Source organism: Bubalus bubalis, chromosome 16 (assembly GCF_019923935.1).
Source record: "Bubalus bubalis isolate 160015118507 breed Murrah chromosome 16, NDDB_SH_1, whole genome shotgun sequence".
Classification (NCBI taxonomy): Eukaryota; Metazoa; Chordata; class Mammalia; order Artiodactyla; family Bovidae; genus Bubalus; species Bubalus bubalis.
This window is the reverse complement of record NC_059172.1, coordinates 59,631,900-59,649,303: the sequence shown is the minus strand read 5'-3', so window position 1 is coordinate 59,649,303 and position 17,404 is coordinate 59,631,900. Positions and strand designations below refer to the sequence as shown.

Genomic DNA, 17,404 nt, shown 5'->3' with positions numbered 1-17,404 from the left:
AATACAGTTCTTACCTGTCACAAACCACAAGAAAACCATGGTAAACAAGGCTCAATGAAAGGCCTGTGAATAGGTCAAAGGGAGAATTCCAGAGGCACGGTGTTCCCATGGTGTCCCTACCTAACCGAGAACCTGCTTTGGAGCTCAACTATCTGTTGAGGATTTGGGCCATATAATATAGTGGGGCTCAGAACTAGGCCCTGGGTCCAACACGACCTCTGGGGACCCTTTGTCATGGGAGCTAAGGTCAAAAGAAGTTAAAAATCTACTTTTACTATAACACACGGCCAAGATCGATAAGATCATTTGAGCTCTTTGAGGGCAAAGGCTAAATAAATCTAAGGAGATACGGTAGGTTTACATACCTGCTATTTTCTCCATCCATCTTTCAATAGGAAGAGTCTTAGTTTAGGCAAAAATGAAGATAAAAAGCACAATATTTTCATTTTTTAAATGCTTGTAACTCAATTTACATTAAGAAAACCAAATGGTAGTTATAGATGCCCTAGAAAAACTTTTTTTTGTTTGTTTTAATGAGGGCAAGTCAACTTTCTAACTTGATTTTTTTTTTTCCCAAGGGAAAAGTTGCTTTATCTACAGAAAAAAGCATGCCTAGGGTCCCGCTGAGCCTTCCTCAGTGATCAATACAAAGAAATAGAGGAAAACAATAGAACAGGAAAGACTAGAGATCTCTTTAAGAAAATTAGAGATATCGAGGGAACATTTCATGCAAAGATGGGCTTAATAAAGGACAGAAATGGTATGGACCTAACAGAAGATATTAAGAAGAGATGGCAAAAATACACAGAAGAACTATACAAAAAAGATCTTCATAACCCAGATAATCACGATGGTGTGATCACTCACCTAGAGCCAGAAATCCTGGAACGTGAAGTCAAGTGGGCCTTAGAAAGCATCACTACAAACGAACAAAGCTAGTGGAGGTGATGGAATTCCAGTTGAGCTATTTCAAATCTTAAAAGATGATGCTGTGAAAGTGCTGCACTCAATATGTCAGCAAATTTGGAAAACTCAGCAGTGGCCACAGGACTGGAAAAGGTCAGTTTTCATTCCAATCCCAAAGAAAAGCAATGCCAAAGAATGCTCAAAGTACCGCACAATTGCACTCATCTCATACGCTAGTCAAGTGATGTTTAAAATTGTCCAAGCCGGGCTTCAGCAATACGTGGACCGTGAACTTCCAGATGTTCAAGCTGGTTTTAGAAAAGGCAGAGGAACCCGAGAACAAATTGCCAACATCCACTGGGTCATTGAAAAAGCAAAAGAGTTCCAGAAAAACATCTATTTCTGCTTTATTGACTATGCCAAAGCCTTTGACCATATGGATCACAACAAACTGTGGAAAATTCCTAAAGAGATGGGAATACCAGACCACCTGACCTGCCTCTTGAGAAACCTGTATGCAGGTCAGGAAGCAACAGTTAGAACTGGACATGGAACAGACTGGTTCCAAATAGGAAGAGGAGTACGTCAAGGCTATATATTGTCACCCTGCTTATTTAACTTCTATGCAGAGTACATCATGAGAAACGCTGGGCTGGATGAAACACAAGCTGGAATCAAGATTGCCAGGAGAAATAACAATCACCTCAGATATGCAGATGACACCACCCTTATGGCAGAAAGTGAAGAGGAACTAAAGAGCCTCTTGATGAAAGTCAAAGAGGAGAGTGAAAAAGTTGGCTTAAAGCTCAACATTCAGAAAACGAAGATCATGGCATCTGGTCCCATCATTTCATGGCAAATAGATGGGGAAACAGTGTCAGACTTTATTTTTTGGGGCTCCAAAATCACTGCAGATGGTGACTGCAGGCATGAAATTAAAAGATGCTTACTCCTTGGAAGGAAAGTGATAACCGACCTAGACAGCATATTAAAAAGCAGAGACATTACTTTGCCAACAAAGGTCTGTCTAGTCAAGGCTATGGTTCTTCCAGTGGTCATGTATGGATGTGAGAGTTGGACTATAAAGAAAGCTGAGTGCCAAAGAATTGATGCTTTTGAAGTGTGGTGTTGGAGAAGACTCTTGAGAGTCCCTTGGACTGCAAGGAGATCCAACCAGTCCATCCTAAAAAAGATCAGTCCTGGGTGTTCATTGGAAGGACTGATGTTGAAACTGAAACTCCAATACTTTGGCCACCTGATGTGAAGAGCATTTGAGAAGACCCTGATGCTGGGAAAGATTGAGGGCAGGAGGAGAAGGGGACGACAGAGGATGAGATGGTTGGATGGCATCACTGACTCAATGGACATGGGTTTGGGTGGACTCCGGGAGATGGTGATGGACCAGGGAGGCCTGGCATGCTGCGGTTCATGGGGTCGCAAAGAGTTGGACACGAATGAGCGACTGAACTGAACTGAACTGAAGTGTCCCCGTGTGCCTCTTAAAAGTCTACATCTTCAAGTCTGAGTACAGCCCAAATGGAGGTAAAGTAAAGTTTCCTCAAAAGACTACGATCGTGTCAGAAATCATGTCATCCAAAGAGCTCTTGGACTCTTCTGCATCCTTGCCTGTCTGCACGCCTCTCCTCCACTTTTCCCCTTGGTGCCAGCCTCCCATTTGCTTAATTCTGTCTCAAGACCTGGTGCCTTTATCAACTGACTTGCTTCTCCATCATCTACTCCATTTTCAAGACGGCAGCTCTTCTTCAACCTCTTGTTTTCATGCGCTTGGTAAGGCCTGTCTGGCTTGGTCTTAGAACAGCCTCTAATGATCTAGGGACATAGAATAAGCCCAGGCAGGCAGGGCTCAGCATTTTAAGAACTGGTCCCTTCCTTGGTTTGAAACCTAAGCATACTGTTATCAGGAAGGTCCCAGTGTGGCCAGTGGACCTCTGTCTTTGTGCCTGATGGCCCGAGTGGCCTGGGTCAGACCTAGGCTTTTGGAATAATGATGGCCACAGTTGCTGACAACAGGTGAAATGGCCACATGAGAATGACTGACACTGACAGATGAGGCATCATGCTTATTTACCAGGTTATAATCGATTTTCAGAAAAGATTTCCAAATGCTTTTAATGATACTCTCAGTCCATTCTGAAGGAGATCAGCCCTGGGATTTCTTTGGAAGGAATGATGCTAAAGCTGAAACTCCAGTACTTTGGCTACCTCATGCGAAGAGTTGACTCAGTGGAAAAGACTCTGATGCTGGGAGGGATTGCGGGCAGGAGGAGAAGGGGATGACAGAGGATGAGATGGCTGGATGGCATCACTGACTCGATGGACATGAATCTGAGTGAACTCCGGGAGTTGGTGATGGACAGGGAGGCCTGGCGTGCTGCAATTCATGGGGTCTCAAAGACTCGGACACAACTGAGCGACTGAACTGAACTGAACTGATCGGCACCTTTTAGGAATTTGCAATGTAAAATTCACTCACTTGTTGCACAGGCCAAATACTTTTCAATGCTTGAGACTTACAAGCCATGAGACAGGAACCATGAGGTGGGCTAAGCGTCCTGAGAGTGTACCTCAGGACTGAAGCAATTACCGAAGTACTGCCGAAGCAATGTTTTTTTTCCCTGCACGAAACTATCAAAGACATTATTTAAAAACATACTGAGAAAAGGTACACAAAAATGAAGCTAATATGAGCTTATTATTTATGCCACACAAGACAACTGAGGCTAACTTTCCTAAGATTTTTCTGAGAAGGATTCTCATCTTGTGTGGTTAGTTGATCAGTTGTGTACAACTCTTTGCGACTCCATGGACTATAGCCCATCAGGCTCCACTATCCATGGAATTCTCCAGGCAAAAATACTGGAGTGGGTAGCCATTCCCTTCTCCTGGAGATCTTCCTGACCCAGGGACCAAACCCGGGTCTCCCACATTGTACGCAGATTCTTTACCATCTGAGCCACCAGGGAAGCCCCATCTTACTGAAGGCATTTGTTATTAAACCACTGCATTAGGAGTCCTGAGACCCCTATATGATCACTTTTAAGAACTAATATTCTTCTCAAAAATTTATTCTAATTATAAAAATCATGCATATTCTGAGTAAAATAAAGTATAAACAAAAAATCCCACAGTTCTGAAGTAATCATTATTAATATTTTAGTGTAGTTCTTTACATAAATGGGGTGTACATGTGAATCTGTGTACGTGCCTGCCTGTGTGTGTATAAAATTCTTAATTACTGAATTATGATACGTCATAAAAGTATACCAGAAAAGTAATTTAGATATCCTGCTCTTGTTATAAATTTAGATTGCTTCTAAATTTTATGATTCTAACAAATGCTACAAAGAAAATCCTTTTGCAAATATATTTGTTCTGATTTCAGTGTATATCAAGAACATCTTTTTAACATCAAAAATTTCATGGACTCCAATGTAGTTTTACTACTCAATTTTTAAAAAATCACAGTGGCATCTATATAGCTTATATTACATATTTTTAAATATATCTTATTATTGCATATTTTGAGTTGTAATAATAATAATGATTCTAACCCAAAGGGATTTGAAGATGCTTCAGTCTCATACAAAAACTATGTAGTGGGACTTCTCTGGTGGTTAAGAACCCACCCTGAAAATGGGTTCGATGGCTGGTTGTGGAACTAAGATCTCACATGCTGCAGAGCAACTCAGCCCAGGCAGTCACATCTACTGAGATCACGCATCACAGAGAGTTCGTGCACCGCAATGAAAGATGCCGCATAATGCAACGCAGGTCCCACATGCTGCCACCAAGACTCGAAGCAGACGAGTAAATTAACTAAAAAATAAACAAACAAAAAAACCATGTCGCATTCCTCTGGATCTGAGGCACACAAAAACAATTATGACACTATTCTTATTTTAAAGGCATTCAGAAACTAAGAGGATGAAATCAACTTCTAAATTTAGGTCATAAGTATGTTGTTCCTATAGAAAACACTGAAAACCCTTTAACTGAAAGACTAAACAATGAATTTACTCATATTGCAAGGGGTGACCAGGGAACCCTTCTAGTCTTTCACAGCTGGGTTAAGTGCCACTCTTACATGCTCCCATAAGCACACCACTTGTCCTATTTCAGCACCTGTTTAAAGCCCTACATGCCCCACGAAACTGTGATACTAACAGAAACAAGGGATGACCAAATATTTCCTCTGACCCAAGCACTGTTCATTTAGTCAAGGCTATGGTTTTTCCAGTGGTCATGTATGGATGTGAGAGTTGGACTATAAAGAAAGCTGAGCGCCAAAGAATTGATGCTTTTGAACTGTGGTGTTGGAGAAGACTCTTGAGAGTCCCTTGGACTGCAAAGAGATCCAAGCAGTCCAGCCTAAAGGAGACCAGTCCTGAATATTCATTGGAAGGACTGACGCTGAAGCTGACACTCCCATACTTTGGCCACCTCATGCGAAGAACTGACTCACTGGAAAAGACCCTGATGCTGGGAAAGACCGAGGGCAGGAGAAGGAGATAACAGAGGGTGAGATGGTTGGATGGCATCCCTGACTCAATGGACATGAGTTTGAGTAAACTCTGGGAGTTGGTGATGGACAGGGAAACCCGGCGTGCTGCAGTCCAAGGGGTCGCAAAGAGTAGGACACAACTGAGCAACTGAGCTGAACTGAAGCACTGTCCCAAGCTCTGCAAACGAAGAGCACGTGTGTATCTTCTATACCACCACCATATCCTCAGGATTCCATACAGTGTCTGGCAGCAAATATTTGCTGAATGAATGAAAAAATAAATAAGTGAATAAAAGAGAATTCAACTGACCATTTTTTTTTCAACCTTAACTTTTCTATGCCCTTGAGGTGTCATATTCTTAATATTTTCTTTGGAAATGCTTTAAGGCTTATAGAAAAGTTGCAAAAATAGTAAGAGTTCTTATAACCTCCTTTCTCCTAATGTGAACATCTTATTTAAACAGGGCACAATGATCAAAACTGTGAAATTAACACTGTAAATGCCACTGCATCACCTGGACAGTTTGAAGAGTACTGGTCAGCTATTTTGTAACATGTCCCTCGACTTAGGTTTCATTGATGTTTTCACATAAATTGAGTGAGGTCATGGATCTGGGGCAAGAATACCACAGAGGTCATGTGCCCTTCTCACAACATTTTGCATGCGTGCATGCTCAGTCATGTCCGACTCTTTGTGATCCCACAGACTGTGGCCCACCAGGCTCCTCTGTCCGTGGGATTTTCCAGGCAAGAATACTGGAACGGGTTGCCATTCCCTCCTTCAGGGGATCTTCCCGACTCAGGGATCAAACCCACATCTCTTGCATCTCCCGCACTGGCAGGCAGTTCTTCACCACTCGCCACTGGGGAAGCCCTCCTCACATCGTGTCAGCCTAGACATGGTATCAGTTTCCACTGATGATGTTAACCTTGGCCACTTGGTTATGCTGACGTATGCCAGGTTCCAGCTTGGAAAATAACCATTTGTCCCTCTCTGGTAGAATCAGAGTCACTAAATTTCTGTCCATGAGAGGACAGAACCTCTAGGTCCACCTCCTAGAGGCAGAAATCTAAAGAATTTGTGGACATATATATACACGTTGAAATCACTAGAGTAATTAATAAATATTTTGGGGGAGATACTTTGAGGCCATGCAAGTCTCCTGTTTCTCCATCAACTTTCGCTCATTAATTTTAGCATTCATGGATGGACCTCACCTGTGGCAATCACTACTATGGTGTCTGAGTGGTAATTTGCTGTTCCTCCCACTCCTTTAATTGAATTTCTCTTCCATAGAAGAGTTTTCCCTTTCTTCCTAACCATTTATTTATTCAGATATTTATTTATATTAGTATGGACTCCAATGGATGTTTATTCTTTGATTTTAATCCAATACTATCATGATTAATGTTATTGAGCAAATTGTTCCATCTTGGCCAGGGGGTGCTCTTTCTATTACAGCCGGCCCAACAAAATTAGGGAGAGCTTAAAACTAAGTTAGCAGGAAGCAGTGAAAACAGGCAAATATTGGGGGGGGGAGGGTGGGGGAAAGCCAATCGAACATCATTTTTGAAACAGATTTTAGAAAAAGATAAAGAGAGGAAAAGTACATCATTGCTCAAAATAAGAACAATAATAACAAAAGATTTGGGAATCTGGCTTAATACTATATTTACAGAAACCTTTTCTAATTCCAATGAAAAGGACCATTTACATTCTTACAAGGCAGCTGGGAGGTAAGAACACACTAATAAGAGGAGGAAGATGAGATACAGAGTCAAATTCTAAGAGACTCAGATGCTCCCTGCAGACTGCAGCCTCCACTCTGTATGTTTGAATATTACTCAATTAGGATCAACATTCATTTTTTATTAATGTTCTTCTGAGACAATGGCTCTTTTATCTGTGTTTTATCTTCCAGCTACATTAAGACCAAGGACACTTTTGCAGAAGATCTAAAGGAGGAGACCCTGATGAATTGGGAGTTTAAAATACAAATGGAACTTCCTTTGTCTGTCTTGACTTGTTTTATTAACATCTGAAGGTTGATTTATAGCAGATTAGCAGGCAGGAGAGGACTGTTTGTCCAATCACTTTACTTAACACACACAATTAGAAAAAACAAACATTAAAAAACGGGCTCCCTTCTACGGGCTAATAGGTGGCACGTTCAGTTATAAAATAGTCACTTCCATCCCCAGTACGTACTGCAGTGCCAAGGACATGTGCGCCCCATCTCAGAACCACAGAAAAGCGCTGTGTACAAAACGCTGGTTTAAGGGACCTAGTTTTTCCATAAACACAATGAACGCTCCCATACAAGGATGTCTGTGGTGGAAACGGTGAAGTCAGATGGATCCAGGATCAAATCCTGTTTCCACATGAAGCTCTGTGACCTTGAGGAAGTAATTTCACCTAAGCTTCAATTTTGTCACCTACAGAAATGGAACTTTTGAAACAAATTTTGTAATGGTATCGCTATATGTGGAATTAAAAAAAAATAAATAACAGAAATGAATTTACATAGAAAACAGTAGTAGACCCAAGGATATAGATAACAAACTTGTGTTAAATGAAGGGCTGACTGTGCCCAGGACCTGACAATACAAGGGTTCAATAAACACTGGGATTGTACGATAATAATGATGATTTCTCTTAAGATCCTCATTTCCTAAAACACGAGGATAAGCTGTAAGTGGGGTGACTTCAGTTACCAAATAGGAATGCCATGGAAGTAAGCAGATGGTTGCACTTCTCTATCTCTTAGGAAGGAAATGGATATATGCAAAACCATTACATCCATTAGTAATGAAAAGCTGGTCAGAATGAAGAAAAACTTATGGCATGAAGTAGACTTGTATTTGCACTTGAAATGAAGTAAGTTAGACTGCCTCGGGTTTATCTGCAGCACAATGGTCTGATAATTTTTAAAATCAAGGAATCCTAACATCCGTCCACTTGTTTTTAGGAATTCAATAAAGGTGAGTCTAACCTCTGTGAGGGGAGGAACTTGTTATGTTTTGTCCTTGGTTCCTTCTCCAGCACCTAGAAGAATGCCTGGCTCTTTTTAGAAAAAATTTATTTTCTGAAAGTATAGTTGATTTACAATGTTGTGTTAATTTCTGCTGTATAGCAAAGTGATTCAGTTATACAGATTTATGCATTTTTTAAAGATTCTTTTCCATGATGGTTTATCACAGGATATTAAATATAGTTCCCTGTGCTACACAGTAGGACCTTGTTGTTTATCCTTCTTATATGTAACAGTTTGCCTCCACTAATCCCAAACTCCCAATTCATCCCTCCCACACCCCGCTCCCCCTTGGCAATAGCAAGTCTTTTCTCTATGTCTGCGGGTCTGTTTCTGTTTTCTAGATAAGCTCATTTGTGTCATATTTTATCTTAAGATTCCACATAGAAATGATGTCGTAGGATATCTGTCTTTCTCTTTCTGACTTACTTCACTTAGTATGATCCTCTCTGGGTCCAGCCATGTTGCTGCAAATGAGAAGAATGCCTGGTTTTAATAGTCCCCGGCCTCTGTGTCTTATGCCAAAATCTGGGCCCTGTGGCTGCTGCATGCCTACTGTTGTTGCGTTTTTAAGTTCCTGCAGTTTTATCCCTCCTAAAAGCAGCCACTGCCCTATTTCCCTCCAAAAAGAAAATGCTTTTCTGCATATATGTCTTATGTTCTTAAAGGCCCCAGCTCACTGATTCCTCATAATATTGTGGCAAAGACTTCCTCCTCTCCGCCACTGTCAATTCCTTCCTGTGGCTAAACACAGACGCTCCTCCTACAGTACAGAACATTTCGTCAGATGTTTTGGGGGCCATCAGTTCATTGGTCAAAAACATGGCATCGTGAGAAAGCACAGAAAATAATACATGTTGTAAATATTTTAATTTAAAAGTAATTAGCCTCCAATTAAATAAATTAAAAAAAACCATAGAGCTGTACTTTTACTGACCAACCTCTTATGTAAAACCCAAGCCTTTTCTTTCAAGTGCTTTGAGAATCAGTGAGGTTGCTTCTTAGTAAGCATATAACTCAACTAGCAGGACACCATCCTTAAACTATGGTTCCTGGACCACAGTCTCACAGTATAAGGAAAACCTGTTAAAAATCAAATTCTCAGGCTCCCATCAAGATCTACTGAGTCAGTAACTCTCAGTGTGAGGCCCGGCCATCTGTTTCAATAAACTTCCAGGTGAGTCTGATGACTCCTGAAGTTTGAGCAGCACTGTGGTGACAGATGAGATGTACAAGTGTAGATGGGTGGCCTCTACCTGCCAACATCCGGTGCACCGTGGGCATCAACCAAGGATGTGCAGAGTGTCTGGGTGCACCAGTCACTCCAGTGAAACAGTTACTTACATTAAGATAAACACAGCATTATCAGCTGTGCCTTAATATCAGGCAACTGTCCTTTAGAGTGTCTTTGACAGATGCTGTTCATAACCACAAGATGCATCTTTTCTGAGCCATACCTAACATTCACAACTCCTAGTTATTCTGGTTCTCAGCCGGGATCTCGGAACAAGGCTTACTGTGCTACCCTACTCTGCCCGTGGCCTCCTGTTAGGAGAGACGAGAGAAGCATCCATTAGCCCGTGGGGGTGGTGCGCTCATACCTCCAGCCACACACGACTGGACCACAGAGGAGGTTGCGTACCTCGCCATGAAGCAAACCACGACACACACGGTGTGTTATTTTCCATATTTACCAACTTAATACCTGCTCCATGCAAACCAAAGAACAGCACTCTTTTCTTCTACTACTCGCTAATTTATAGCCACATGAGTATAAACCTTTTCCTGGGTTCTTTCATCATTCATAACTTTGTTCTGTCAGTAATATCTGTCATCCTTTGTAGTTCACTAAGCTCTTTCAAACCTGAGATATCTTTATTTCTAAATGGAATCTGAGATGAATTTTGATAAACATGCATTTTGTAGCTTAATAAAAAAGGGATTTTCCCCCTTAACTACCTGAATACATAAATGTTTAAAAAGTTTCTGAAACCTGCCTTTGCATCAGACATTGAAAATTCAATGTCAAAATAATATTAAAAATACACAAAACTGTAGGAAATTGTTTTAACCATGATGTGATAAATAATAAATCAGAATACAAGTTACTCTGCGATTATGGGTTTTCTCCATTCTTTAAGCTTCTCGCCTGTTCCACATCAGTGGATCGACAGCCCTTTAGTTTAACAATTATGCACAGAGGCAATCTTGTTAGGACTTGATAAAACACTGTCACTGTCTTTGTTCCTGCCATGCAAAGATGCTACAGTAAAAGCTAGAATGTACCGAGCTGCCTCCACTAAGGCAATGTGCCCAAACAAGAAAGTTAAAGCAGAGTTCCAATGGACTGAACATAAGCTGAAGGACTTGAGGGCACATGTAGGTGACATCACTCAAGTATGACTTTGTTTGTAGATGACTCTTTAATTACAGCTCAGACTAACCGTTAGCTGGTTGGGCTGGCTGGTCCACCTTGCCCCCTTTTGGAAGCTAACGCGTTTCAGGTGTGGAGTCTTTTCCCAAGAGCTGAGAGCTGCGTTTTGAGCAGTGTGTTCTCAGGCAAGGCCAGCCAGCCTGCTATCTCCTTGAGGGATATTTACCTACATATTCAGTTCAAATTTACAGTGCCTGGCTTGCGAATGAAATGCCACTTAAGAAGAGAATGCCATATCATTGTGAGAGATAAATCAAACAAGCACTTCTTATTTTAGCCCACGCTGGAAATCACACATTGCTAAAGCTGTATGTAGGTTATCGGCCCAACAGAAACACGTGCCACCCCTTTCAGCGCATTTCCCCAGCTACTACACAAACGAACCTAAAATTGCTTTCTTCCGCAGAAGTCTCCTCCCTGAAGAAACCAATTAACCCCTTTGATTCCTTTAAAGAATATGGTGACTGAAAGGCAATCGAATTGGGTGGAAAGTGTAACCTTTGAGAAGAACACTTTCAAAAGAAGGAAGATTTAGGAACAGCACCCCACCTCCACCCTGCTCCCTGGAGGTCAGAACTGTGTTTATGATACAGTCATGGGGCTGAATTTAAACCTCAGGGGAACAAGACTTGGTAACTAAGGTTGGTCTTGTGAGCAGAAGGGTTATTTACTTTTAGACTATATCGTTAACACATATCAAACTCGGAGGAATGGTGATGTCATATAGCGGCTCCCTTCTGCCGAGGGTTTCACGGAATCATCTTGCAGTGAGTCTTTACTAAGAATTGTTTTGCCGGTGGTGTTGATGGCTTTGCTCTGAATTGCTCACACCGCTGGCCTTGCAGGCGACAGCCCACACATTTAGGGGGCAGCTAGCTGAGGGTAGGAGGCTGGTGCCTAGGATTCTCAGCTGTGGATATCTACTCACAATACAGAGATGCTCCGTGTCCTTTCTTTCTTTCTTTCTTTTTTGCTTTCTAAAACTTTACTGCAACATAACTATGCTTACAGAAATATACTCATATGGGTTAATAGAATGCAACTTAATTTATCCTACACCGTTTGGACCAAAAACTTGGTACATCAGTTCAGTTCAGTTCAGTCGCTCAGTTGTGTCCAACTCTTTGCGACCCCATGAATCGCAACACGCCAGGCCTCCCTGTCCATCACCAACTCCCAGAGTTCACCCAGACCCATGTCCATCGAGTCAGTGATGCCATCCAGCCATCTCAACCTCTGTTGTCCCCTTCTCCTCCTGCCCCCAATCCCTCCCAGCATCAGAGTCTTTACCAATGAGTCAACACTTCGCATGAGGTGGCCAAAGTACTGGAGTTTCAGCTTCAGCATCATTCCCTCCAAAGAAATCCCAGGGCTGATCTCCTTCAGAATGGACTGGTTGGATCTCCTTGCAGTCCAAGGGACTCTCAAGAGTCTTCTCCAACACCACAGTTCAAAAGCATCAATTCTTCAGTGCTCAGCCTTCTTTACAGTCCAACTCTCACATCCATACATGACCACTGGAAAAACCATAGCCTTGACTAGATGGACCTTTGTTGGCAAAGTAATGTCTCTGCTTTTGAATATGCTATCTAGGTTGGTCATAACTTTCCTTCCAAGGAGTAAGCGTCTTTTAATTTCATGGCTGCAGTCACCATCTGCAGTGATTTTGGAGCCCCCAAAAATAAAGTCTGACACTGTTTCCACTGTTTCCCCATCTATTTCCCATGAAGTGATGGGACCGGATGCCATGATCTTCGTTTTCTGAATGTGTTAACCTGGTACATGGTTTGCTTCAAAAAACACAAAGGGTTTGCAATCTGGTTTTTCATCTATTACAAATGTATATAAAAGAGTCTTCATCAAATGCTGCTAAAGCTAACAGCTAGAACCTTGAGGAATTAACCTTTGGTTTGCCTCTGGAAACTAACATGTATTGCACTGTAAAAGTTTATAAAACTGGTGCAATAAAACACTGTTGTCAGGCTTCAAAGCCAGTTTACAAAGTTCAATAACTAATGGATATTGGTTGAAAAGGGTGGGAAGAGCCTATGTATACTTGTGGAAACATAAAAGGTATCCAATCTAGTTAACATTACATGTAGATTCCAAATTACTTGAACCAAGATTCAGATAAATTTTAAAATCTGAATGAACACTACCAGTCCATTGCATCTGCTGAAGTCAACAAGCAAACTCTGCATAGTAGGTGTTTTTCTGATTTATGCAAAAAAGAAAACTTTCTTCCCCATAAAGACAATCTTGATTTTTACATTTGAGCTTTGGGTCCATTTGATTTGGCCACTGTCCTAAAATATTCGCAGACCTGAGGATATGTAGTTCAGCTTGGGAGGTGGAAAAGACGCTGAAAAAGTTATTGAGGCGCCTGGTAGGCTGCAGTCCATGGGGTCGCGAAGAGTCGGACACGACTGAGCGACTTCACTTTCACTTTCATTCTGAGACCATCCTTTTCATGCAAAGAAAAAAGAAAAAACCTCTCACCATCACAACAAAACCAGTTTCCCTTCCTCTCCCCAGTCACTCTTAGAGTACCTATTGGTGCCAGGGAAGTGTTAGTCATTCAGTTGTGTCTGGCTCTTTGCGACCCTCATGGACTGTAGCCTGCTAGGCTCCTCAGTCCAAGGGATTTCCCAGGCAAAAACAGTGGAGTGGGTGGCCATTCCCTTCTCCAGGGGATCTTGCCGATGCAGGGATCAAACCTGGGTCCCCTGCATTGCAAGTAGATTCTTTATCATCTGAGGCACCAGGGAAGGCCAGGAAAGGGGCCACCAAAAACCTCTGGCTCTGTGCTCAGTAAAAAAGCCCCAGATGTGGGAGGAACAAAGGATTGCTGGCCCCCCGGCTCAGGGCCCTGCAAGCAGTAATGAGAGGACCCAGAGCCGGGCCCAGCACTGAGTCTGTTTATTGTCTGCACGTTTTCTTCTTTGCTTTCTTGATGAAACTGTCAATCTTCATAATGGTGTTAGCAATCACAGGGATGTGCTGTGAAGCGGCTTTAAAGGCATCCGATAAAGAGAAAACCTGTGCTCTCCCGGTCCTGAGCCCCTCTTTAGAGTCAGTTACCGGTGATAAGGTTGGGCATTCTGACTTGTTCGGAGGACGAGAAATTTGACTTGGCAAGTCAAACTGCCAAGGTGGCCCCTGAGCTGGCCTCCTTTTAGTCCCTCACACAGGTGAAGCTGACATCACATCACTGCCCCATTCTGGTTAGCTGCACTGACCAGAAGGGGGTGAAAATCCTTGGGCATCACATGGGGACCGGTATGTTTGGATGCCCTGATTTGAAGTCTCTCTCTTGGCTCCTAGACTGGTGTTCCATGAATAACTTGTTCCTTGTGGGAATTCCTTGGTGGGCCAGTGGTTAGAACTCTGCATTTTCACTGCCATGGCCTGGGTTCAGTCCCTGGTCAGGGCACTAAGATTCTGCAAGCTATGAGGCGTGAACACACACACACACACACACACACACACACACACACACACACACACACACATATGAGACAGAGAGAGAGAAAGAAAACAGAATATCCCCACACATGACTGAGCATCATGGTGTGACGTCAGCAGGCCGACTAAGCACCTTCAACATGCTGGCATGCAAGCAAATCCAAACTAACCTGGTGCCCACGCTGTGCTCCTGGATGGCAGGACAGGGACCCCGAGTGGTCAATGAGAACGGCCCAGCTGCATAAATTCCCCCTAGCCACTGTCAGAAACAACCCGCAGACCTGAGCGTCTGGCGTTCCTTCCCAGAGCAACTCTGTACCAGCAGCCTTCTCCAGCCAAGTGGGCAAACCATCAAACTGCAGCCTGCTTCAATGCCTCCTTTGTCGACCCTCCATTTCCGTTATTCAGGTCTCCTAAACTGCAAACCATTCAAGGGCACAGTGAGGTTGGTGCTCCCAATTAGTTATTCTTGAAAACCAGGAGCCGTATTACACATTCAGAAAGGAAAACTGCTTAGTACATACTCTGTGGGGGCCTCCGAACGGCAGGTGATTCCACACGCCATATGCGATGCAACATCTACAGGAGCTGGGGGGGAGCAGGGAGCAGAGCTCGAGCCTCCACTCTGACTCCCAACCACAGAAGCCAAGAAATTCAGGTTCAGAATTGCAAAGTAGTGTGAATTTCACACACAGTAATACCCATCGAGTCACGTGACTGAAAGCATCTGTCACCTGCCCGGCCTGCTTGCCCTCTGCGTGGTGGAAGTGCGCACGCACGCTGACACAGCTGGATAGGGGCCCCCGGAAGGGAAGCTGCGTCCCTCTGGATTTTATGAGGCTTTTAAGGAATAACTTCTCTGCTCGAGTATCTTAGAAAGAGTTGACTGCACCAAAATAGGCCATTTGTCAGGCAGTTATGTGCTGTATTTTTCCTGCTGGAAATTATGCCTTCTGCAAGGAAGGTTTAGGTGACGCAGGATTTGTGTAAAACTGTGCGGTAGTCAGCTCCCACGATTTCCTTCTCAAATACATCCCAAAAGGGACATGCATTTAAGCAGCACAGCAGGCCAGTGTGACCAAAATGACAGTGCTCTTTCCAATTTATACTTCTAGAAGAGAATAAGCAGACACACAATAACAAAAGCCTTTAGTCTAGATTTCATATCAGACACTTTGATGAATAGTAGCCTAAAGGGCAACATATTTATAAGTTTTAAGTCTCTCTTGCAACACAAACTGTCCTGATTTATCCCTGTGATAAAGGCAGTTCTGAGAGCTACTTTACTGTATTTATTATTTTACAGAGGGGGGAAAATGTTGATTCAGCCCTCAATCTGCCACTGTTGGAGTTATAAATGTTGGTAAGAGACCAGTGCTGATGTCTATAAATATTAATCTCTTTTCCATAAGTTCTTGGCAGCCCCCTCCCCTTTTCTTCCAGAACGTTTCCCCCTTATTCTCGCTGCATCTACAGGATTTGCTTTATTGGCTTAAACCTTAAAAGGACTGGAAAGGGTAGCCTCTTTGAAGCCCATTACTGACTGGGTAGGTGATGGCCCCGTATAGGTCCAATTCAATGTTTATTTAAAAGAAAGCTCTGTGGACAAATGTCGATACCTCTTTTATGAACTGATAAACAGGCACTCTTATCTGTCTGTATATCCTTCCGACTCTCACCTCTACTCCCAATAAAAACTTCAATATGGAGTACAATCTAAGATGATTAAGTTCCTATATTTAAGATAGAATCCTCCTTACTCTGATCCTAGAATTGAAACACACACACACACACACACACACACACACACACACACACACACAAAACACTCCCACTTTCTCTAAAATCCATTTTCTTGGTTTAAGGCAGTTAATAAATCATTTCGGGGACACACCTCAAGTCGTGGCTTCCTTCAGCTACCTGTGAACCATGGGGAGTTTATTCATTAGCAGGTACAAAAAACATCTGAATACAACCGACAGTCTGTGTTTTTCTACAGTGTTAAAGTGAACTGTCCATTAGCATTTGTGAGAAACGACCAAGTCACCAAAGGGTATTAAGCCAGCCGAGATGAGGGACAGAGGCTTAGGGACTGATGTGTTAATTCCCTGTCCTGGATTATACACCAGAGACAGGTCCTTAACACAGCTTCATCTTTACTGGGCTAAGCACCAGGTTAGAAATGGATGCCTTCCCAGGAAGTAAAGGGCCAAGATATATAATTATAGCCATTGCCAAATTATTAAATTGAAGCTCTTCTACATATAAGATCTAGGGCTAGCTACAGTCAACTACTTACTCTACACTGCTGTATATTTGTACCCATTATAGGTGAACACGAGTTATAAATTATTTCTATTCAAAGAAGTACTTTTTGGAGATGGAGACTCTTAAAAGAGAAGACTCTACAATACAAAGACTAAGGATTTTCAAGGCAGTTTTCAGAAGTTTCACTAATACCATTCTTGGCTAAATTAGAAAAATGCTTGGCATAAACACTCTATGTGCTGGTTGAATTGGCTGCCAAAGATCCACTGAGATGTGGTATTCCATGTGGATATGCATCTTTAATTAGTCTCAATAGATTTTATATGTATTCAACATTAATCTATACCACCTGTCCCAGACTAAAGGCATGAAAATGGTTCTTCCTAACCACTCTTCCACAAAAAATTATTCTGTTCCTTTTCCCAATAACTTCTGAAGGCTCTCTGGAAGGTCTTAAATGTTGGTTTAACATTACATCTTCTATTATAGTTTTTTTTTGTTTTTTGTGTTTTTTGGAAATTGCAAAGACTATTGCCCTATGATTTTGTTAAAGGCAAAGGAAAGCAGTTCAGAGATGTGTTATTAAAATCCTGACCTGAGACAATAGTCTCACACCTGCATTTTAATTGTACTCAGTGCATTTCTCACTTCTATTAAGCCTCCTAGCCAAGGGATTATAGTCAGCTGCAACATGTCTTCAACTGTTCTATCTCAGCTCAGAAATCAGTTTATTTGAGCTCAAGCGCTATAAACAGAATTTTTGTTTCCTGTCAAACA

At 42.3% G+C, this 17,404-nt stretch overlaps 1 protein-coding gene across 13 annotated transcripts in view; it reads right to left on the bottom strand.

Moving 5' to 3' along the window:
• Positions 1-17,404, bottom strand: part of CADM1 (cell adhesion molecule 1) — a 362,986-nt gene that overhangs the window by 90,792 nt on the left and 254,790 nt on the right. The window contains exon 1 of one of the 13 annotated variants that reach the window (XM_025266854.3): positions 13,218-13,311. The exons of the other annotated variants lie outside the window; for them this stretch is intronic. Within the exon in view, the coding sequence (XP_025122639.2) occupies positions 13,218-13,296 (79 nt within the window). The 5' untranslated portion in view covers positions 13,297-13,311. Of the gene's footprint in view, positions 1-13,217; positions 13,312-17,404 lie in introns of those variants that run through there. 13 annotated transcript variants of the gene reach the window in all.